The following is a 24416-nucleotide window of genomic DNA, read 5'->3' as shown; positions in this document are numbered from 1 at the left end:
TTTTTACTATTTTATTTTGTGCTTCCTGTTTAGTATTGCTTTTATTTTCTTATGGTTTCTGTTGGTTTTTGTTGGTTCATAGACTGCCATTTATTTTCTTCTCTCTTTTCCTTGGAAGTACACATTTTATTTTTATTCTTTGCTGGTTATCTTTATCTTTTAAAATATATTCATAGTTTGAAAGCAGGAACTCTAACAGATATTTGTATACCCATGTTAAGAGCAGTGTTATTCACAACAGCCAAAAGGTATAAGCAACCCAAGGGTCCATTGATGGATGAATGGATAAACAAAATGTGGTAGGTATATCCATATAATGGGATATTATTCAGCTTTAAAAATGAAGGGAATTGAGACACATGTTACAACATAGACGAACTTTGAGGGCATTATGCTAAGTGAAATAAGCCAGTGGACAACTACGATATGATTCCACTTATATGAGGCACCTAGAGTAGTCAAATATATAAGAGACAGAAAGTAGAATGGAGGTTGCCAAAGGATGGGGTTAGAATGGGAGTTATTGTTTAATGGGTACAGAATTTCAGTTTTATAAGATGAAAAGTGCTCTGCAGATGGATGGTAGTGATGGTTGCACAACAATGTGAATATACTTAATACTACTTAACTCTACACCTAAAAATTGGTTAAATTTTATGTTATGTATATTTACCACAATAAAACTATGAAAAAATATATTCATAACTAATATTTCTTAAGAAAATCCTAAAGTAATTTGGAATGTTTATCTTCTGAAATGAAAAAAGAATTTAGTCCATATAACTACCTTCTGAACTCTCTCTTTCCTCTTTAATGTTATTCCTTTCCAAATTTTAGTTCTGACTTTTAAAAACAGTATTATTTTTAGAGTTAATAGTTAATACATTTATAGAAGCGTTTATCAACTTCTTTAATCACCATTGTTTTGTGCATCTACACTTTCCCTTTGGGATAAAGTTTTCCCTTTGTTTAAGTACTCACCAAGGAATTGTTTCTTTTATTGGAAAGTCTATGGGTAATAAATATTCCTGATCTTCGTATGACTGACAATGTCAGTCATACGTATGACTTCGTATGACTGACAAGGACTTATTTTAAAGAGTTTACTAGGGCATGAAATTCTAGTTTGACCGTTATGTTCCCTTGGCATTTTCCCTCTGTTGTCATTTGGCATCCTTAGTCTTGAGAGAAATCCATGGTCAATTTAATTGCTAAAGATTTATAAGTACTTTGTATCTTTTCTTCCAAATGCTTTTATCAATAAACCATTCTCTTTCCCCTGATATCCTGCAATTTTTCTATTACTCATTAAGGAGTGGATTTTGTTTTTTTGTTTTGTTTTTCATATTGTGTAGTACTTCATGTGCTAAATTTGAAGTCATAATTTTACTCAAATCAAAAATATTCTTAGCATTTTCATTCTTTCAATATTGCTTTTCTAATATTCTATTTTTCTATGTTTCTAGAAATCATAGTGGTGTATACTGAAGCTCATCAATCTATCCTCCATATATCACAACTATCCTTTCATATCTTTAATTTTTTTGTTTTTCTGTGTTGTATTGAGTTAATTTGTTAATAATATCTTCCAATTTACTTATTCTCTCTTCAACTGTGTTCAACTTAGAACTAGATTTTATTTTAAATTTCCATGAGTAGTTTTCAGTTCATTTTTTGTTGAATCATAGTTGCCTTTTTACTTGAAAAAAATTATTTTGCTTTTTTGCGGGTCATACTTCTTCCTTTAGGTTTTTGAGGCTCTTTAACATTCCTATTTAAAATTTATTTTAAATTGCTTTTTTATTTCACCAGGAGTTTATTTCCAAATTGTTGATTTTCCTTACTCTCTCTCTTATCATTAGGTTTTCTTATTGCCTTAGAGTGTTATTTGGTGAGCTCATCATGAATTGGAGTTCTCTCTCATGATTCTCCCCTGTGTAGTGGTTTTAGGTTACCTTTCTTAGGTTGCCTTTCATTCTCCTATCAAGTCTTATTGTTTCAAGGCTCCTGTGCTGTCATGATACCAGAGCTCTCAAATTTGTAGCTCTTGCTCCCATAGGTGGCTTGGCCCAAGTACTAGGTGCAAGGCAATCTGTGCTCTTTACTGTGATAGGCATTCAGCTTTATAAAAGGTGCAGATCAAAGCCACAATTGCAATTTTCTTTTATCCTAATTTCATGAGTGCAGAATCTTGCTTTCATATCTCATTTCATGTGTTGAAATGGAAGTATTTCTACCACCAAACTGGAAGTACTTCTGGTACTGATTCTTCTTCAGGAGTTAAATGTCCAGTCAATTTTGCCCATTTTATGGTACTTTTTATTTGGCTCTCACCAAATAAGTCTCTGGAACCAAACTCTTCTTACTAAATTTTTATAGTTTACTTGCCTTTTAATAGCATATTACTTCTCATAGCTGTGCAGTCATATTTGAGGACCCTGAGTCTAGTTCATCCTGTTCAATCTGCATATGAGTTCTACGGAAGAAACTTCTGGGCACCATATCTGTTCTCTCCTCATTCTAAAGCAAACAAACAAACAAACAAAACCCTGAAAAATGCCCAACTGAAAACTAGTAAACCTGTGTATTGCACAAGCATGGCTTTTGGAATATAATAAAAATAAAATCTGTTTTGTCTTCCATGGTCTTTAAATCTAGTACAGATGAATAAAAATTCCAGTAGCCCTCATGACTTTCCTGCTCACTTTAGGTAAATCAATAATGTGATGGTCACTTTCAGTACCTTGTTTTAGTGATTTGAATGCTTAATCTTATGTAATAACCAAAAGCCCAAACTTAAACTTGTGTTTCTTTCCCTCCCTTAGCAGGGGCCAGCTTTAAGAGGGCTGCCCCATTGGAGAAAAGGTGAGCTGGCATTTTCTTTCTCCCTCAGCTGCTCCTCTCCCAGCTGCTTCTGGTCCACCTGGCCTGGGAGTCTGGGGAAGGCCAGGGGAAAACAGATAAAGTATATTCTTCCTTGAGTTGTTCCTCCAGTTCTCTGGGCCTGGCAAGTGTTGAAAGAATCTGGATTTTTCAGAAGGCTGTTTTGGAGTCCTTTCTCTTTGGGGTTCCCTCACCTTCTGGCAAAACCACCTTGAGGAAACCACTTTTAGAACCACTAGGCTGACATTACTAACATGAGTAGAACATTCTGTCTCCAGGATTTGTATACTTTTGACTTACTTGTAAGAGGAGGAATGCAGCTGTTTTCCTATGTCCCCTCTACTGCTTCACTCTGCCCTGACACTGTAGGACAACAGTCACTACCAACCACCTGTAGGTATCTCATGTGCATGACAAACTCCAGTCTGTGAGTTCTTAAATGATAGGAAACATATCAGTGCTCTCCAAGAGGTCTCTTTGAAGCCAATTTCACTGTGCTTTGCCTTGAGGGATGGAGTGGGGCTCAGCATAGCCAAGAAATCTTCATAAATCCACTCCTTCAAAATTCCCCTCTCAACAATTTTAATAGCCTCACTGTTGCACAAGGTGTCTAAAAGAGTCACAATATCTTAACAACTTGATAGTCTTACTGACCTTCACCCCTTAATCTAAACTGCCACTGAATATCTTGTCACAGGTCATTTCTTTGGAAAATGAGACAGATGTGGAAATTGTTAGGTGGGGCTTCTGGTTAAGTCTCTTTTCCCCGTCTGTCCTATCTTTTTTTGAGTTGTCTGGAAAGGGCTCATGATGGAGGACCAGGCCCAGAATGTAAGGTCAGAAGAATTGTAGATTTGCTTTTGGCATCTTTGAAGAAGTGAAATAATGCCAGTAGTTATTTATCTCCAGAATTTTTATTATTAAAAAAATTGTTTTTCCTTAGGTTTTTAAGTCACTGTAGTCAGATCGGTATCAGTAGAAACTGGATGGGCTTTCTAATTGATACATATACTATTGTTACTGAGTCTAAGCTCGTACTGCTTGCTGCATGACAGGCCAATAATCGAGAGATGAGTTGCCGGGGCAAGGAATAATGACTTTATTTGGAAAGCCAGCAAACCGAAAAAACAGTGGGCTCATGCCCGAAAGAACCATCTTGCCTGAATTAGAATTCAGGCTCCTTTTATGCTAAAAGGGGAGTAAATCAAACACTTCCTGCTTCCCATCAGCCTCCAGAGGGGATGTGTTCATTTCCTTCTCCCTGCAGTCATTCACAGGTGGGCCTGGTCAGGATGTTTCTTGTGAGCTAAACAAAGGTATTTTAGCTTAATGCTCATTACCTGGGAGTCAGGGTTCCCAGAGATGGGCCATTATGTATAATTTAAGCTTATAGGCAACATTCCTTTAGTAATTAGCTTGTAATAGAATACTACAAAAGTTTCTCCCCTATTACACTATGATAGAGACAGGTTAAAAGATCTACCGAGGTCATTCTACAGGTCACTCCCTTCTACGCCCTTATCTGTGGTCTGGGATAAGAACCACTATGGGTTACTTCCTTATCTATGGTCCCTGGTTGGCTTTCTGTTGGGTTTAGCCAAGGGGAGACAGAAGTTGGAGTTTGAAGGGCGGGAGAAGAGAGAATTTGCATATGTTTTATCTGTTTCCTCCAGCTTCTCTGCCAAGGCAGTTGCTTCTCCAACTCCCACTCCTCCTACAAAGCCCCCTCCCCACAGTTCCAGCTCTCACCAGGAACTGGGTATCTAGGACCTACTCCTTGTTCCCTCAATGTAGCCTTTCTACTGTTGCTAGTCTCTTGGAGTCTCAACATCACTTGTCATTTCTTAAACCTTGCCTATACCTTCATTAAAGTAAATATTCTTGAAAGTTTTGTTATTTTAGCCATCTGGAGTGAATTGTCTTTTCTGATAGACTTCTGACTAATACTGCTATATAATCATTAAATGTAGTTAAGGCAGATCTTCTAATTATAAGTCCACTCTTTCTTCTCTTACACCTCACAATATTTCACATACTTGACACTGAATAAATGACTAAGTTATGTACTGTGATGTTTTACCATAAAAATAAATTTTAAAAACAGCAAAATACTTGTCAATATGGATATATATTTGTTCCCCAGGGTGATTTATCCTAGTGAAAAATATACCATAGAAAGAATATATTATATATCATCTATCAACATATACCTTTTTTTATAGAGAGCTTACGTCCCTCCATAACCAATAGGAAAAAACAATGCATTATAACTTACATTGCTACAGAGAAAATTCTCGTAATATTTTAAATTCCAACAAAATGGAAAAGAATAATATATGTAAAGCCTTGTTTCCTTTACTGAAGTCTTAATTCAAACTAAAAACATTCTCATTCTGACACTCTAACAAGAGAAGAGTGTTTTTCAGTTTTATCTACAAAATGAAGCAATTATTAGAAAATATTCTTATTCCAAAATTAGAATTCCCCGTGTATATTCAGAAAGCATGCCACTTTAGTCCTCTACATTGTCAGATAGTGGTGACACTAAAACGAAGGTTTTGCTGTGAAGGGATCTTCTATGTTTTCATTCTGGATCCCCAAGCAATAAATTCAACGGGGATACATTTCTCTCTAACACCAAAATGCCTGTTCTCTCTTTTATCTTTTTTTCTTGCTACTCCTGTGGTATTTACTCCAGTGTATTTGTGTGGTCAGTCATTGCCCACAGAGAATGAAAAGGCAAGAACATCTACCGACACTATCATACTTTCCATAAAATTATTTGTTCCGTATTGTGTATTACTTTTTCTAGTTTTCATATATCTGACTCTCACAAGTTTTTACGTATCAATACATAGTAAACAGAAGGATAAGATGGACCTATAGACTTACCTATAGGCTTATATAAAATCTAGCCACTGATAATGAGTAGTGATAATTTAATCCTAAACTTAGAGACATAAACAAGTTCCGTTACCTCCTTCTTCCTCCTGGCGAAAATAAGGAAAATAAACAAAGTCTTTCTCTGAAGAATACAAAGGGATGCCGTACATCTCGGAGTTACAGATGGACAGCAGATTAAGGCAATGGCAAACATAAAGGAGGACTTTCAGAGGATGAGAAAAGTCCCACGGGAGTTTCAAAATTAAAATGCATTGAACTACTTAGATGTGTCAACATTTCACTACGAAGAGGGAGAAGTTCAAAAAGTTCTACCTCATTTGCTAGTTTTCGCTTCTGTAAGGCAGAGATCAGCCACCTAGCAACACCACAAAAGATTCTACTCTGACATAGTTTAACTCATGCTGGCTGAGCAGGAAGAAAAGCTATGTAGGATCAGGGCAGAACTGGATGGCCTGTAGTTCCAGTGCCACTAGGGAGTCTGGTTTGGGAAATTGTGAAATTCAGTCTGAGGAATGACTTTTTGTCAGCATTCTTCGAAGCTCAGGTCTCTGAGCACCTCTGCTGGGCTCTTTATCTCCCATTCAATAGACTGCATTGGAAACACACACACACACACACACACACACACACACACACACACACACACTCATCACGCACGGTGAAGAAAGAAAACATGTCATTTCCAATCAATGACTATCCCATTAAAGTTCAATTGTGCATACGCTAGGAAAAGTGATAAAGTAAAAACTGTGTCGATTAAGAGGAAACATTTTCCTACGCAGCTATTTTAGGACTGGTGAAGTACTGAGCTTTTCCAAGTTCCTGATCTTCACAATATAGACAGCTATCTCTTGTTCTCTCTTTTAAAGCCAGTCCGTTGGCATTAGATCCTGCCCCAGAAATAACCCACCACTTTTCTTCCAGGAGAAGAGAAATATCTACTTAACAGTCAGGTCATACCAGAGACTTTGGAAAATATCTGGATCACAAACCCCTGTCAGCAACAGCCAGTGTATGAAATCTGGGCCATGTCCTTCCTTGGAGGATGTCCTCCCTGGATGAGTCCACAGGTCATTCAAGAGGCACTTGCATCAGATTGTCAAAGCAATGCCGTTTTCGGCTGTGAAAGCTTACGGCTGGCATGGAAAGTCTAAAAACAACTGGACAATTGAGTGTACCAACACATCACGAGGCTTCCTTTCTGGGAAAGGGTCAGAGAAGGAAAATTAGGTATTACCGTGCTTTTGATTTTCATGACTCTCTGGGCATATGTGAGCGGAGGAGAATCCAACTCTGGGAGTGAGGCGGGGAGGGAGGCTTGGGGAGAGAGGTTATTTGCTTCATCTTCAATCGCATTCCTGGCTTGTCTGACTCTGCACGAGGCACAAAGTGTGTAATGCTTTCTGACAACAGGGGAGGAAAACCGAGGGACGGGCACATTTCATCTCAGAGCTGCTGCTGAAAGCAGCCAGCTGGCCCTGCCTTTTACTGTAAGAGGTGTTGTTATTTTTTAAATATTGTAACCGTTTTTAAGATCTTTTTGGAAAAATGCATTTCTAAGCTACTAAAGCAGTTCTTGTTAAAATACAAATGCAGAAACTAAAATATGAAACTGCCCTTTCCTCCAGAGCCAGGCTCCTTCTAGACAGGTCACTGACAGCTCTGAATACTTTGATGTGTATGCTGTTACACTTGTTTTGCATTTTCACATACTTTCTGTCCCCTGCATAGTATTTTAATACGCATATTATTTTGGAATTTGCACATTTCACCTAACAACACACATTGCTACGTCAGGATTTATATTTCCATTAAAAGAATTGTTACATAGTATCCTACGTTTAAATTTGTTTTCAGAATAGTACTGCACAATATCAAAATCAACACATTTATCTGCATATTTCTTGTTAATATGACAGTAGGCTAGATTCCTAGGATTGAGGCTGGCTGAGTTTAAGAGTATGAATATTAAATTCTTGAATGGATATTGCCACTTTGTCTCTCCTACAAGTTTCTTTTCCTAAATGTTGTATGTTTAGTTTCCTAAATATACGGGTTATATTCCCATAATCTGTGTAAAAGAGGGTCAATGTTTCTACATTCTCACAAATAGTAGATATTACTAAACTTTTTTTGTCACTTTGATGGGTTAAACCAAGGTTTCAAAGGTTTAACTTTGCACTTATTTATTAAACAGGGTTGAATTTTTTTTTTTTTTTTTCTTTTCGGTATGCAGGCCTCTCACTGTTGTGGCCTCTCCCGTTGCGGAGCACAGGCTCCGGACGCGCAGGCTCAGCGGCCATGGCTCAGGGGCCCAGCCGCTCCGCGGCATGTGGGATCCTCCCAGACCGGGGCACGAACCCGTGTCCCCTGCATCGGCAGGCGGACTCTCAACCACTGCGCCACCAGGGAAGCCCCATAAAGAGGGTTGAATTATTTTAGATATGTGTTGACCATTGATATTCCTTCTTCTGTGAATAATCTTTGTCTATCATTTATTGTATAATTTTTATTGCTTTGAGGGAACACTACATATTCTAGCTAATCCCCATTTATAGTATATACAGTATATCTTTCTTGTGGCCTGTAACTGTGTTTTTAAAAAATTTTGGTTATGGTGTCTTTCACCATTACTGCAGTTTTATTTTTGTTTAGGAACCATCCATGTGGTCAAATTTCCAAAGCTATTCATCTTTTCTTTTATGGCTGCCTAGTAAGCTTATAAATGACCTCTATTCGTCAAGATTTTAAGCTATTCCCTTATTGTATATTTTCTCTAAGAATTTTTGTAAGTTTTCCCTATTTATACCTTTCATAAATCTGGGATTAATTCCCTGGGTATAATGTCAATAACAATTTATATTTTAAATAAATGGCTAACCAACTGTCCTAACACCAATTATTACGTAGTTCAACCCATCCACTCTCATCAACTTGAAATGCCACCTATTTTACATTAATTTCACATAGCTACATCAACCTATTAGTAGACTCTGTACCTGTTCCAACAGTCTATTTGTCTCTTTCTGTCCCAGCTCCACAATATTTATTACCATGACTTTATGACAAGCTTTACTATGAAGTACAGCAAATACCAATCCTTAATTTTGTCTTTAAATATTATATTTATTTTTCTGGTGAACATTAAGACCCACTGGTGTATTTCAAAAATAAATAAAAATCTAAGACACTAAAAATGTCCTCTGTTAACTGTCATTTGTACACTACTGAATATGGTTAATTCCAGAAAGTAAGTTCATTTGCTTCTTTCTTATCCATTTGATCAGGTCTTTGAGTGTCCTCCATTTGTACCTTCAGTTTTCTTTATGTGGGTCTTAAACATTTACAGTTAAGTGTAGGCCTGTATATATTATAATAACACAGCTAGTTCAGAATGGAGCTCTTTTCTAATTATCTTTCTCAATTATTTTTCCTACTGATGAAAAGGAAATTTACTTAGTGTTGCATATTTACCTTGTATGCATCTACCTTGCTGAACGCTTTTTATCATTCTAATAGTGTCACAGTTAATTTGCTTGAATTTCCTAGTCTGTGAATAACTGCAATAATATTTGTCTTTCTTCTTTTTCAATATGTCTCACTCTTACTTCTTTTTCCTTATTCCTTTGCTTAAAACCTCTTGAGCAAATGGAATAATCTCAGTGGCAGCAGATCCTTTTTTTCTTATTCCTGGATTTAAGGGCAGATACTTTCAGTTTTTTAAAATAGATACCCAATTGGAAGAGAGGGACTACATCTTTGCCTTTTAAAATTTCTACTGTGTCACTTAAGCTACTCAACTTTAATACCTCTGCTTGGGCCAATTTTGGTAATTTATATTTTCCCATAAAATTGTTTCTTCCATGTGTTGGATATGAAAAAACTACAACCACATGACCTCTTAAGCTTACTACACAGAAGATATCTAAATGCCCTCCTCTTTAAATTGACTTCTTGAAACTTTGAAATAATTTTCATTTACAGAACATTCAAGTGTTATTATAAATATATTTGTTAGTCCTTAGCACTTGAGTGCTATGTTTGAAAAAACTAACAACAGAGACCATGACGTTAAATTTTGATCATTTGTTCTGTATTCCACCAGTAAAGAACTATTGTTGGTTGCTATGGAGATGACTTCAACAATGTTAAATAGGAAACTGGCAAACGGATTACTAGTGCTTCCCACTTAGATACATTTTAAAAAGTGTTCTTAAGTAAATAAAATGATTATGAATTATACATTTCAGCAGTACAAAAGCTCTTTTCAATTCACAGCTCCATCACGGCGGAGAATGTTGGTTTCTTAGCAAATGTTCATTTTCCCCTCCTCCTTATAAAAAGGTTAGGTAATTTATTCAAAGTTATGGAGTTAGTCAATGGTGGATGGAGTTCATACTCAAACCCAGGTTTACTTGGTTTTAGGGTCATATCCCTGTCCTCTTTTGTACACTACATACAGGATACGACTCATATGTGTTGGTTCAGGAAAATAGAGAGGACGTTCTACACAAGTTGGGACCTAAAAGATAAATCTGGAGTTTTTCAGGTAGTCAAGGTGAGAAAGAGTAATATGGGCAAAAAGGAACAACACGAACACTCATAAGAATACTAGAAGTGCACAGTATGCTAAAGAACAGAAAACAGCCAAATGCAAGTAAAGCTTCGTTCTAGAATTTCTTCAGGCATTTGATTCAAATCTATACTCATTGAATCTTGCAATCATAGAATCACAAGCCACCTAGTCAAATCCCCAAAGAGGCAAAATACCACGATGGTTCATAACTTAGGAGTACAGACGCTGGCCAGAAGACTGAGGTTTAAACCTGAACTCCACCGCCTTTCTTGCTCTTTGTCTTTGGTAAAATTACTTAATTTCACGGTCTCATCTCCTTACCTGCCAAATTAGACACCGTATCATCTGCTCTGTAGGTTTATGTGAAGGCCAAAGGCATGTCAAACACTTAAGAGGTGCCTGATGTAAGCCAGTAGCATACCTCAGATTTTTAACATTTGCGTCAAATGAAAGAAAAGCCATAGGATGGTTCTAGCAACTATGACTACATATTTTCATTTTCCTTTGGCCTGCCCCAGGCAACACCTGCCCCACACCTGGTAGAATGGACACTCCTTAACTGTTCCACATTCCAATTGTACTCTGTTGTGTGGATGTACCATAGTTTATTCAGCCACTCTCTTATATGTGGGCATTTAGGTTGTTTCCAATATTTTGAAATTATAAAAATGCTTACAGCAAGTAACCTTGTGGACATTATTCTCATAGTGCTGGAATTGTACCAACAGTATAAATTCTAGAAGTGGAATCGTTAGGTTCAAAAAGTAAATGAATATGTAGTTTTTTTAGATGCTGCCGAAAACAAAATTATACCAATTTACCATAAAAATATCTACCAATTTTTATACCATAAAAATTATACCAATTTGCATTTCTACTAGCCAAGTGCTTGTTTCTTTATATCCTTACCAACAGAATACGTTGCTCATCAGAGAGGTGGGGAATAGCAGCTTAGTATGGTTTTAATTTGTCTTTATCTCATGAATGAAGTTGAATTATTTTCATAGGTTTAAGCATAATTTTACATATTTTTAAAATAATCATTGTCCATTTTCTTAATGTGATGTTTGGACTTCCCCGTATTTTAAAACAGCTCATTAAGTATTACGGATATTTTCATTTTTCTGAGATATATAATACAAGTATTTCCTCTCAGATTGCCAGCTGTCTTTTGATGTTGCATATTGTATATTTTGTGCCATGCAAAAGATTCTTTCTAACCAAAATTTATGTAGTCAAATTTATCAGTATTATATTTGATTGCATTTGGACTTGAGTCATTGAAAAAAGGTTTATTCTTACATCCAGATTATAGAGGAATTCACCATGTATGTAAATGGTCTTAAATTCACCCTAGTATGTATAATTTCATTTTGAATTCTGATCTACCTGAAGTTTATTTTTATGTGTGTATGGCGTGAGGTGTGGTTCTAATTTTTATCTTTTTCCAAATAGCTAACTAGTTGCTCCAAAACTGCTTGAAAGTCTATCCTGTTCAGTGACTTAAGATGCCATCTTTACCATTCACTAAATTTTCATGTGCAATTGGATATATTTCTAGAATTTTTACTCTATTCTGTTAGTCTGAAATGTCTATAATGCCTATTCAAGTTCCTGTACCACATTGCTTTAATAATAAGGACTTAATTCTGTTTATTCTAGGGCTACTCAGCCTCTAGTAGCTTGTCTTTTTCAGTGTTTAACCAGTTAATTCCATGTGTATTTTTCCATGGGAACTTTAGTACCAAATTGTTTACCCCAATTTGTGGGTATTTTTGTAGGGATTGTGTTAAATTTATAGATTAACCGAGGGAGAACCAAGGTCCTTAAGATGTTGCGTCAGCTACCCAGAAAAGGAAAATATCTTTCTACTTGTTTAAGACTTTTGGGATTGTTTTTTAATCATACAGGTTTGCTTTTATTTTTTAAATTTATTCCTAAATATTTTATCTTTTTATTTTTGTTGTGAGTAGGGTTTTCTTTTCCACTTTTTCCTCTAGTTTTGTGTATACAGACTATTGATTTCTGAATGCTAATTTTATATCCTCCAAACTTATTGAATTGATTTTAACTTTTGAATTAATATTTATGATTATTTTCTAAGGTTTTCCAGGCATACTATCATGATAATTTAACTTCTTTCCTAATTTTTATGCTTCTTTTTTTGTTATTTTGTCTTGTTTTATTTTTGGTCAAATTGTATTGACTACTGTCTCTCATAAAAATGTTAAATATCAGTGAAGATAGTGGTCATATGTGCCTTGTTCCTAACATCTTCATGGAAATGCCTTTTGTGATTCTCTATTAAGATGCTGATTTAGGAATAAAGAATTTATTTTTTATAATGTCAAGGAAGCATCAATTGGATATCAATTCATATTTTCCTTAATGCTTTTTTTGAAAAGACTTAAGACCTTTTTTTAAAACCCTGGAGAAAATCGTAATAGATTTCTTTGGCTCTCTGCTTTCAGAAGTCTAATGCTTGACTAATCCCTTTTCCTTATTATTTGGTCTTTTTCCCTAGAGGTCATGCGGATATTTTTCTTTGGTTTAGAGCTTAATATTTTTACTAGGATATATCATGGAGTTGCTAGGTTTGTGTCAAATTTCCCAGGTAACTGTTGACCCTTTCATTATGTAAATTCAGGTTTTCTTTCATTGCTGAAAGTTTTCTTGGATTATAGTTTTAAATATTAATTCTGTTCCATTGTTTTGTTTTTCCTTTTTAGGGACTCAAACTGCAGTTGATCTTTGAACAACTTGGGGTTTAAGAGCTCCAACTCCTGCACAGTTGGAAATCCATGCATAACTTTACGGTCAGCCCTCTGCATTTGAAGTTCCACATCCTCAGATCCAAGCGTTCATGAAACGTGTTGTACTGTAGTGCATATTTTTTGGAAAAAATCTGCATGTAAGTGGACTTATAATCTGCATATAAGTTGTGTGCAGTTCAAATCCATGTTGTACAAGGGTCAACTGTACATCCATATTCTTTGTCTTCCACTTCAAATACTTTCTCTTTGATTCTTTTTACTTAATCTCATTTTCATTCCCTTGGTTATTTCCCCACCTTTGTTCACAATTCCTTAATAAATTTAATTTGAATATGTCCTCCCTTGGGAGAACTGTAATTTAGTCTTTCTTTTTTATTTAATTTTTTTCCTGAGTTCCATCGATTCTTATTTGATTCTTACTGTTTTGTTGTCCATTTGTACTTAGACTTTGAATTTCTCAATTAAGAGTTTTTTCCAATATCCTTAAATGTTTTTTTTGACAATATTTAATTTACTTTGGAGTTGGGATCTTAGAGTATTTTCTTTTTTGCTTCATCTTTCTTTCTTTCTTTCTTTCCTTCTTTCTTCGTTTTTCTCTTTCTTTCTTTTTTTGGTGGAGGAAGGAGAGTGTTCATAAGCTAAATTTTATTTTAAACAGTGGTTTTGTAGAGATGGAAATTGCATTTATTTTTCATTTCAAGCCTAGGGCTGTAATGAGGTAGTTTACAAGATTCCTAGTTTAAGAGCACCCTCTTCTGTCATTGTACAATTCCCAGAGCTTCTTTAATGGGTGACATTTTTCTTTTTTGGTATCCATGCTGTCCTACAAACTGTAGAGTAATTTCTTTTTAGTATAATGAGCACATCATAGGCTCACTCAATACATTGGGTTGGCCAAAAGATTAGTTTGGGTTTCTCCGTAAGATGTCATGGAAAAACCCAAATGAACTTTTTGGCCAACCCAATACTCCTTGCAGCACACATAGAAAGTACCCAATAGTTCCTCTGTGGTTGATAGTTTGGGTTATGGTGAGGTCATATGCTCATATCAATAATTTAAGAACATATTTAAAAGTATTGATATTTTTTCCTTGAAACTTCAGAACTTTCTATTTGTATTCATTTGTTCATCCTTCATTCAATATATCATTCAAATGGTTCTTACAATGTCAGGTATGAATTTGGAACTAGTCATGAAAAGCTATGGAAAACATACCTTTTGAAGACTATGGTCTTCAAAATGTTTGCCCACACACCCTAAAAGAGTTTTTGAAAAAACTTTGTAGTCCCTTTAATTTTAAGTCAAAGTTAAATTTTTTTCATCTTCAAGAAATTGCAAAGGATGCACTCTCCAGGCTACTATAAATAAAACTCTTAGACCGCTCAAATGTAGACACTGAAATGTAAATACCATAGTGATTGGATACACATCATCTTCCAACAAAAAATACATGAAGACATTTGCCTTTAATATTTAGAATTTTTAATAGTTCCTTTTCCTCCTTAAACTACTATTTTGATTTCCCTTTCCAACTGATTTTTATCCTTCATATTATAGATTATTTTTTAAAATTTTCAGTGAGCATAACTGTCTAAGAGTTTATCCTTACATATAGAACTAGTAAAAATTGGGAAAAACAAATTTTGATAGTCATACAAAATAAAATTGCATTGGAAATATATTTCTTAATAGGATAGGTAGGGCAGGTTTTAAACAGGTAATTTCGTAAAACAAACACTTGTAAAAAAACATAATGAGGGAAGCAATAGCGGAGCCCAGAAGGAGCAATGAGCCATTCTTCCTCGTTGGTATGGGAAAGGATTCCCAGAGAAAATGCCATTTATATTGGATCTTAAGCATTAAAAGGCATCCTTTGGGAAAATAGGGTAGAAAAAGAAAACTCTAGGCAGAGGGAACAGTGTGTGCAAAGCTTGGAGAAAGAGGAGAAGACCACCTGTCAAGGCAAAAGATCTTTTTGGACATGTTAAATTTGTGATGCCTGTTAGATATCCAGATGTGATCTGGTGTCTTTTTGGGGACTGAATTTAAGAATGTGGAATTTAGTGGAATAGGTTTGGGCTGCTGATAGATTGTATTCAAAGCCAATAAATTAACCCAAGCTTAGATGAGATCATATAGTAAGTGAGGGTAGGAAGAAAAGGGAAGAATTTCAAGCACTGAGGATTGGAGTACTACAATATTGCAGGAAAGGGAAGGAACAAGTAAAGAACACTGAGAGTGATGGCCAGTGATATCCCCCAAATCAGGTAAAGAAAAAGGGTAATTCACTCTCAAATACTCCCATGTAGAGAAGGTAAGAAATGAGAAATTACCATTTTTATTGCCTTTTAAATCCCAGGTTAAAGTGCCTTTCTAATATAAGGGTTTCCTAGAAATGGTATTTAAAATTTCCGAAAGGTATTTTTTTTTTGTCACCCGTCTATGTTTTATTTCTTTTGGATATCTAGGAATTTTTGCTTTCTGTATTTTGTTACTATGTCATTTGATACACAGAGAGTTTTGCCTATTGTAACTTTTTAGAGTGTATCATTTTAATTTAAAATGATATAGCCTTTTAAAAACGATATAGCCTTTAAAAAATGTGCTTATACTATAATTCTGTGGGGTTTTTGATATTAATAAGGTCATTACTGTGTATTTTTATTAGCCAAATCATTTTTTCTTACCTTTTGTTTCAGTCCTTCTTCTAGATATATTTCTTGTTTAAAATGAAATTATGCATGAAATATAATATAAAATGTTTATGTAATAAGAATATATATGAAATAAATATATATAGTAAAATTCTATATATGTATATAATTATATATGTATTTTAAATCTGATGCTGCTTCCTATGTCTCTCTTTTAGCCTGGCTAACTGATTTTCTTTTCTTTCTTGTAACCTCTTTCCTGCCCTCCATATTAATTTGGAATTTATATTACATAGCTCACTCTATTTTTCTAATAAACATATTGGTATAATTGAAATAATGATCGAGCCTCCTTAAGTGAGGAATAATTTACCTCTTTCAGCTCACGGTTTGTGTCTTCAGCCCTCAAACATGCCAAGTTGTTAATGTTTCTCAAGTAATGGAAAACCATGGTTCACCTAGTAGTTTTTACTCCTGTGGATAATTACAAGCTCCCAGCAACACAAATGACCTTATACATTCTCTTTCCTCTGGATTATAGATAAAACCTTAGATTTCAAGAGGAAATCCAAAGGTTTTTGTGAGAGGCTTCCTCAGGAAACCATGAAATTCTTGTATTCACAATGGCCTGGATGAGAGGCGGGCTTTGGCCTTCTGTCCTTACTTCTTTGGGTGACAAAGACAATGAATTCCCACTCTTGGGAATAAGAGAATAGGGCTTGACATAAAGCCAAAACCTTTCCACAGTGCCCTATAGTTACTCTAAAACTATATTCTAAAGCTGTCTTCACTTAACCTTAAATCCAAAAATGAGTACCTGTATGTGACAAATGAACTGGACACTAAATTTAATTGGAAATGAATCTGACACTAAGTGCAATTAGAAATAATTTAATCATTATTTGGCATTTCATTAAGACACATTATGCTTAAAGTAAGGAATTGTGCAAGGATAAGTCAAAGGATGGGTATTGCAAGATACTGTGAAACAAAATATTCAAGAACCAAATGACCAGGACTTCCCTGGTGGCACAGTGGTTAAGAATCCCCCTGCCAACGCAGGGGACATGGGTTCCATCCCTGGTCTGTGAAGATCCCACATGCCGCAGAGTGACTAAGCCCGTGAGCCACAACTACTGAGCCTGCGCTCTAGAGCCCGTGAGCCACAACTACAGAGCCCGCGTGCTGCAACTACGAAGCCCACGAGCCTACAGCCTGTGCTCCACAACAAGAGAAGCCACCGCAGTGAGAAGCCCATGCGCCGCAACGAAGAGTAGCCCCTGCTCGCTACAACTAGAGAAAGCCCGCACACAGCAATGAGGACCCAAGGCAGCCAAAAAATAAATAAATAAAATAAATTTACTAAAAAAAAAATAAGAACCAAATAATCTGTAGTAGGATTAATGGGGTTAATTAAATGATGACAAGCCCATATATTAAATACTATATACTACACAGCATAAAACAGTGGCGTAATAATACTGATGGCTAGCATTCCTGTAATGTCTTTTATGTGTCAGGCTCTGTGCAGAATGTCTTACATATATTAACCCCTCTAAATCTCATAACTGCTCTATGAGGTAAGTGCTGTTATTTTCTCCATCTTACCAAAGAAGAAGCAGAAACACAGTCAGATTGAGGGATTTACCCAATATTAGACAGCTGGTAAGTAGTGGATCTAGAGTCATGTTTACTGACGTGGAAGAACAGCATGATATTTCATGAAGAGATTAAAAAAAACACAGCACAAAGTATACTGCAAAGTGTAATTCACATTTCAGTAAGAAATAAATGTGCACTCGTGTGTGCATGTTTGTGAAAGGAAAGCCACATGGATATAAGCCATATACTACTCAAGAGTAGGATTTAGATGTTGGGATTTCTACTTTTTGCCTCATACACTATTTTATGCTTTTAAAAAATTTTATTGCAATACACATGTATCACTTTTGCAGTTCACAATTTAAAGAAATAAAAATTTGAATGAAGAGACTACCATATTATACTATGAAAAAAATATTCAAAAGTCTCTTTTTTTCACCCCGACATAGCAGAAAGCACTCAGTCCAGACAGTTATTTTGATGGTAATTACAGTTATTTAGCTATTTGCAAAGTATTATTTACTATCAAAAGTAACATATTAAAATACTTCATTAGCTTTCTGGTTAGTGAATTCCTTTATACATTTTGCTGCATTAATTTCCTTTCTTTGGTCCTTCTCTCTGTCAATCCTCCTGTCACATCTCCTCCCCACATTAGAGTTTTCTCACTTGAGAGAAAGAAGTTTCGAACATCACCATCTGGATTTCAATTTTTAAAGTTTATTTAAGTACATGAGGATGTTGCCAAGAACGCAAAACTCTTTGCTTGCTCAGCTGAGACTAACTACAGCGGGGAGCTTTCCTGTCTAACCATCAGGGTTAGAGAAGACAAAAATTCAAATGTCCTTACTGTAAACAGCTGACACCAAATAACATGACCCACTCAGTTGATGCTTAATAAACATTTACGCCATCATTCTCAATTTCTTCCAGGAGACTTTTAGAAATTAATATTACTTATTCTGTATTGCCATCAAGTTATAGTTTGTGGTAAGTTAATTTCCATGGAAACCGATACAGGGAAAAGTATAATTTTGCTAAGATGTTGTGAGATAAATTATGTAGTGCATTTGAGAGCCAAATACTTTGAGAAACCCATTAATATTTCCATTTCAACAATGTTAAAACAGTGTTATATTTCATCATAAAATTTTTTGTTGTTGTTCTACTTGGTAGAGGTTTTTGCATTTTTTAGGGATAAACAACTTTTCCTAAAATATGAGTGTTGACTCAGAAGGATATAAGAATGTAAACAACTACTAATCAGTTTTTTTTCCAGATACTCCTGCGTGCTTTGTTATGACTTGAGTATCAACCTGAAACCATTTCTCTAATAAGCAAGGTAATATATCCATCGGTCTGTTAGACTAACAAGTCATAAACACAAATATAATGGAATATGCATCATTTCCTTTAGAATTTATGAAACAGTTTGCACAATTTCCTAAAGGGTGAGCGAAAAAAAAAATCAAGTCGTCTTTGATATGCAGTATAAATAATTCCCAGAAGAAATCACAAGGACTGTTTTTGTTTATTTTTGCTTTAAGTAGGCACGTATGTTCCTTATCTGTACCTTAACCTTAGCTACTCATAAGCATCCACTGAAAAAACCGGAAAAAGCTTCTATTTATGAATTAATTTTATCCTTGTCTTGTGAGAAAATAAAAATATGGAATTTGAAATAAAAAGGGAGATAGGAAATACAGACACTAAGTTCATCTGAAACAGGATGATACCCATATAAAACATTTTATAACCTTACATAAATATTAAAAAAAGGAATAATGAGTACTATTAAAGCCATCTGTCCCACACAATATAAAATGTTGAGAGACATAAAATCATGTGAAATAACTGATATTTTTCTAAAATACACTTACATCTTCCTTTCTCTTATTCAGACAGATAAGTGTAAATGGTGTCGTTATCCACTATTTTTACCTTAATAACCACATGTTCATTCATTAGATCAGCCTCAAGAAAAATAAAACGACAACAATACATGTTAAAAAAAAAAAAAAAAGGCAATGGTTCTTACCGACACACAGGACCGTTTTTCTCCACTACACAAGTCCCACCATTTCTGCAGTAACCTCTTGGACACTCTAAAACGAAGCATCCGAAAACCCACAGTTAATTATAAATATTACTAGGAAGAAGGAGAACGTATTACTGTTAGTCGTTGCATTAAATCTAATCATGGAGAGTAAATTGCTTCTAGTTGCTAAAAGCACAGAATTCTTTCAGGTTACTTTCCTGTACCCCCCAAATTTGTTCGATGCCGCCTGCTGTCCTGGACGTGTTCATTCTCTTTACATGCACAGTGCTTGACCACAAGAGACTTCTTTTCTCCCGTGGATTAGGTACAATCTACTTATTTAGAATGTCTGCATGACATATTTGCGATTACCCTGAAATGTTTTCTTTACTGAAACATTTCTTCAGCTCCACACTGCTGTCACTGTACCACGGCAGATAAATGCTTTGCATGGGTGACTGTCATTTTGATAAGATGTCACTTGTGTGCACGCTCTTGTCCTAGCTCCACGTCCGTGACAGATGTCAGCACAGCTCAAATGGATCCTCGATGCCCTGGCCCTGCTTGTTTTGCTGCTCGTATCATTCCTGAGTTCTAGGTTAGCATGAACATTCATTTTCAAAGGTGGTTTGTTTATAGGTTAAAAAGAAGCTAAATAGTTTCACGTAGTCACGGTTGTAGAAGTGATTAGTGATTTCAACTCTTTCCTTTACACCGTCTCCTTGTACTGTCACTACAAAATCCTGATCCATTAAGACCTGTCAATTTCCTTACTTAATCCGCTAGTTACTCTTCTTGGCTTTTTTAACACCTCCTCTCTTGTAGGAGACCATTCTTCCCCGGTTGGGCTACCATAACTCTAATACTTGATGGAAACCTACACTGCCTTTAGTTTGTAATTCAACACATCTATTCTGAGTCCCTGTTCAATGTCTGGCACTCGGCTAGGCACTGGATATGGAATGATAAATAATACAGGAAGCTTACACAGCTGTTAAGGCTGCGGGCACTGGAGCCAGACCACCTGAGTTGAAATTTCAGCTCAATTTATTAGCTGTGTGATACCGAGTAAGGTAACTAATCTCTCTGTGCCTCAGGTTTCTCTCTGTTAAACAGGGTTGAAAAACAGTTCCTATCTCACAGGGTTGTTGAGAATGTTAGAACACTAGGCTCATGGTATGTGTTTAAGAAATGCTGATCTAAAAATGATATAGGCACAGTCTCTGCTCTCACTGAACTTCCACCTTCATGGAGGATGCAAAAAAGTGACGAGGGGATTAAAATACAGTATTAAAAGTAGTCTAATTTGGGATGAATGTAACAAGGGTAATGGGAACACCAAGAGAGCACATAAGTCAAATTTGGGGAATAAGGAAAAGCTTTCTAGAAAAACTTTTACTTGGGCAGGTGTGCGTGCATGTGTGTGTGTGTGTGTGTGTGCGTACCTGTGTGTAAAGGTAAGCATACGGACACAGGCATGAGAAGACAGTGTGGTGTACTTGACAAACTGAGGGAAGTTCAGCCTGGTTGGATTGTTGGCAATATGAAGTATAGTAAGTATGAGAGAAGGTCAGAGACACACAGGGGCCAGATCATCTGGGTTCAGTGAGGAGTTTAAAGTTTATCCTAGGAGACCAGGATTTTAAGAAGGGAAATAGTATGCTTTGTGCTTAGAAAGATAATTCTGGCTACAGAGTTTACAGTCAACAGAAGGGCCAAGAGTAAAATCTGAGAACACAGTTAAGTCTTTTGTAGCAAATCCAGGAATGCCTGAACGAAAGGGATGGGGTGGAAGCGTTCACAGTTGTGGGAATTTATAAGATATTTAAATGTTGGGATTGAAACATCTTGGTGATTATTTGGGAAAGTCAAGGATGATGTTCAGATATCTGACTGGGCTCCTGGTTAATTGATGGCTTGATTCCTTGAGTTGGGGGATTTATGGGAAAAGGAAGATTTTAAAGAGAAAGATGCCGTGTTGTAGGTGCCTAAGGGACATTCGAGTGGAAGTATTCAGTGGGCAGGATTTGTAGGTCTGAAGCCAAGATGAAATATTAACACACAGAGAGAAGCCATTTACTTGGGTAGGGGAAGAATGATGATCGTGAGGCATAGTAGGAAAGTAAAGAGGAGAAATAGAAACATTATGTAGGCAATATTCATTGAAGGAAAACGTGGGAGGATACGGCGTCTCGAGAGAGTCAGATTGTCATGCCAGTCTCTGAATGCTCAGAAGGGGATACAAGAGGCATTAGGAAAGAGGAAAATAGGGAAGGAGGGAGGGTGCATTCTGGGAAAAAAACTTGAAATATACCATGTATTTGGTATCTTGTTTGCTTCAAAAGTTTTCAGTGTTTTGCTTTCCCAGGGGTATATTTTCCATCTTGCCTTCCTCAAATCTTCCCATTTAACTGTAAGAAGGAAGTGCAGTGCTGGAGATGGGTGTAAAGAGCTACACCCCTTAGGCTTCGGGGGCAGACTCAGCTGAACAGAGCAAATGTGAAACTTCCTTCATAAACAAGAAATTAGCTGGTCTGACTAAAAATAGCCCATCAATATGATAAAGCATAAATAGATACATACCTTGTTAGAGGAACCATTTTATGGTTATTTTGGGCCTTAGGTACAATTTTAATCTTCCTCAAATAAGAGTTGTATTTTAGCAAAAAATCAGTAGAGTGTCTGATACTGCACAACATCAAAATATACGCAGCTGCACATTTTTTTCTGGGGTCATTAAAATTTCCTTTGATGCCTGCTTTACATCAGAATGATTCTGTGGGAATCTAAATATGTATTTTCTGGCACGAGATAGTGGAGCACAGTGGAAACAACACAGGCATTGGCTGCAATAAAGAGCGAATCCTGGTGTTTGGGTGGACAGAAGATTTGTAGATTATCTCTGCGAGAAGTTTTTCTAAGTTTCTGCCTTAGACCCAGGTTTTTTATCCAGAAGATGGGAAGACACAGTACAAGTATTTTCATCTTTCATCTACTCAAAACAATTTACAGCAGAGAGCAGATGAAATGGGGAAAGACATGGGTACACTAGGTAGTAATGAAGAGACTAAATATTTTTAGTAGATAATAGTTGGGACCTAGAAATCCATAAGTGTAATATTAGAATTAGCACTATTATTGTCTCACTGCCTTGTACCCTCTTGAATTGGTTATTATGACCATGTGTCTGGAAGCCAATAGGACTCACAGTTAACTACGTGGAAATATCATTCTGTAAAGGAGTCACATTCAATCCCACTCTGGTGTGTTACTTTGGACGAGCAGAAAAACACATATAAGCTGGACAAGTGATCAGTATAAAAACAAAAGTAACTTTTGAGCTTAAATCTAAATAATTTGCAGTTAGGCACACACACAAACATATATATATATATATTTTTTTTCCTTCTAAATTGCGTGGAGACTAGGGAAGTGATGGCTATTCCATGATGGACTGTTGGGAAGACTGATAATCATGTGAGTTCTGGTTTTTCCCTCTGTGATACTTGGTTTAGTTAATGAGTTATGTGTTGTCGTTGGGCTAGGTATTTTAGGTATAAGGTTCATCATGTTTAAAGTGAGGATGACCTTTTTTATAGGACTGTTGGGAGGATAAAATTAAATTTATTTATAACAATTTTACACTAGTGAATCGTATGCATAAAGTATTAAATGATTGTTCTCATCCATCTCTCTGTATTTGGAGGTTCTTTGAGTTTGCCATGAAACCTAATTTCTATTACCACTGCTCTCTCTCCAAATTCTTCTTTTTCTTTTCTTTTCCCTCTTCTATCATCATGATCACCATAACCACTACTGGTTACTGAAGACTTGCTCTATGTCAGAGACTGTCCCAAGAGTTTTACTGGTGTTACTTCATTTATTCCTCACAACATTATGTGGTATATCCCATACTTACGCTTTTTTTTTTTTTTTTACAGAGGAAGAAACTGGTCAATAATATAATGTGCTCAAGTTAATAGCAAGGGAGCACCAGATATTCATCTAAATTCTGGTCCTCTAATTCTAAAGCCTGTTAGTATAAAAATGTCAATTATTCAGTTCAGAATTTCTATCACCCCTTGTGTTTCTTGATATTATGGGATCAAGAACCCTTTTGAATTGTATGGTATTTATGCTTTGTCATGATTAAATATATATATACACAATAAGCTACATGCAGTTTCAGGAGCTCCATGGATTATAAGAGTTCAGCAGAAGCTTGTGCAGCAAACCAAATTCCTAGTGGGCACGGACTGTTTCTTTATCTTGAAATCTCAGCACAAGAACTGCAGGAGGGATTAACCATGTTTCAGAAACTTGAAGTAGCTTCACAGTACTTGTATGAGAAGTTTTGTGTTATGTTTTGGTTTGGTTTTCAAAAACTTCTGAAACTTTGTTAAGCTATATTGTTATTATTCATATATTAAGCTAATAATATCTCATCCTATAATTGTATATTTTTAGTGCCTTTCCCTAATTCTCCTTCAAACAGGTGATTATCATAATTACAGTATCACCTTAACATAACCTTTATTAACCTCTACTACTGCAAATGACTGGAAAAAGACTTTCAATTTACATTAACTCGGATGTATCCTGTTCAATAATTTGCTGTTGCCTAAGCAACCAAAAGTTGCAAATAATATGCCTTTTTAATGTAATTTGGGAATAGATAGGACTCACTGAAATATACTTAACCTGCAACACTCATGCAATGCCTGAGCTTGAGGTTTTTGTTAATGAGTTAAACCTTGAGGTGAGGGGAGACCAGATGCTCACCATCTGTTGTGTGACCACTGGGAGAATTACTGGATGCTGTAAGGACTGGCCTCATAAATGTCTATGAAATGCTGACCTTAAAAGAATATGATGCTTGAAAAGAGAGAGGAAGGTGGAATGTGCATGGGCACAGCATGGATGAGACTTAAAGGTTTTCTTAAAAACAGTGACTTTATCATATTTGATTGACAAACCAAAAAGC

At 35.9% G+C, this 24416-nt stretch overlaps 1 protein-coding gene across 10 annotated transcripts in view; it reads right to left on the bottom strand.

Annotated features, from left to right (window-relative positions):
* The window catches only part of MALRD1 (MAM and LDL receptor class A domain containing 1), a gene marked incomplete at its 5' end in the record, with an annotated part of 1062652 nt that overhangs the window by 337173 nt on the left and 701063 nt on the right, over window positions 1–24416 (bottom strand). For all 10 annotated transcript variants that reach the window (XM_079915185.1, XM_079915179.1, XM_079915188.1 and 7 more), the window contains one exon: window positions 19433–19499. In XM_079915185.1, coding sequence (XP_079771311.1) covers window positions 19433–19499 — 67 coding nt within the window. The remainder of the gene's footprint in view (window positions 1–19432; window positions 19500–24416) is intronic.

The sequence above is a fragment of the Stenella coeruleoalba genome, assembly GCF_951394435.1.
Source record: "Stenella coeruleoalba genome assembly, chromosome: 2".
NCBI classification, from domain to species: Eukaryota; Metazoa; Chordata; class Mammalia; order Artiodactyla; family Delphinidae; genus Stenella; species Stenella coeruleoalba.
The sequence above is the reverse complement of the archived record's forward strand: the minus strand, read 5'-3'. Positions and strand labels throughout refer to the sequence as shown.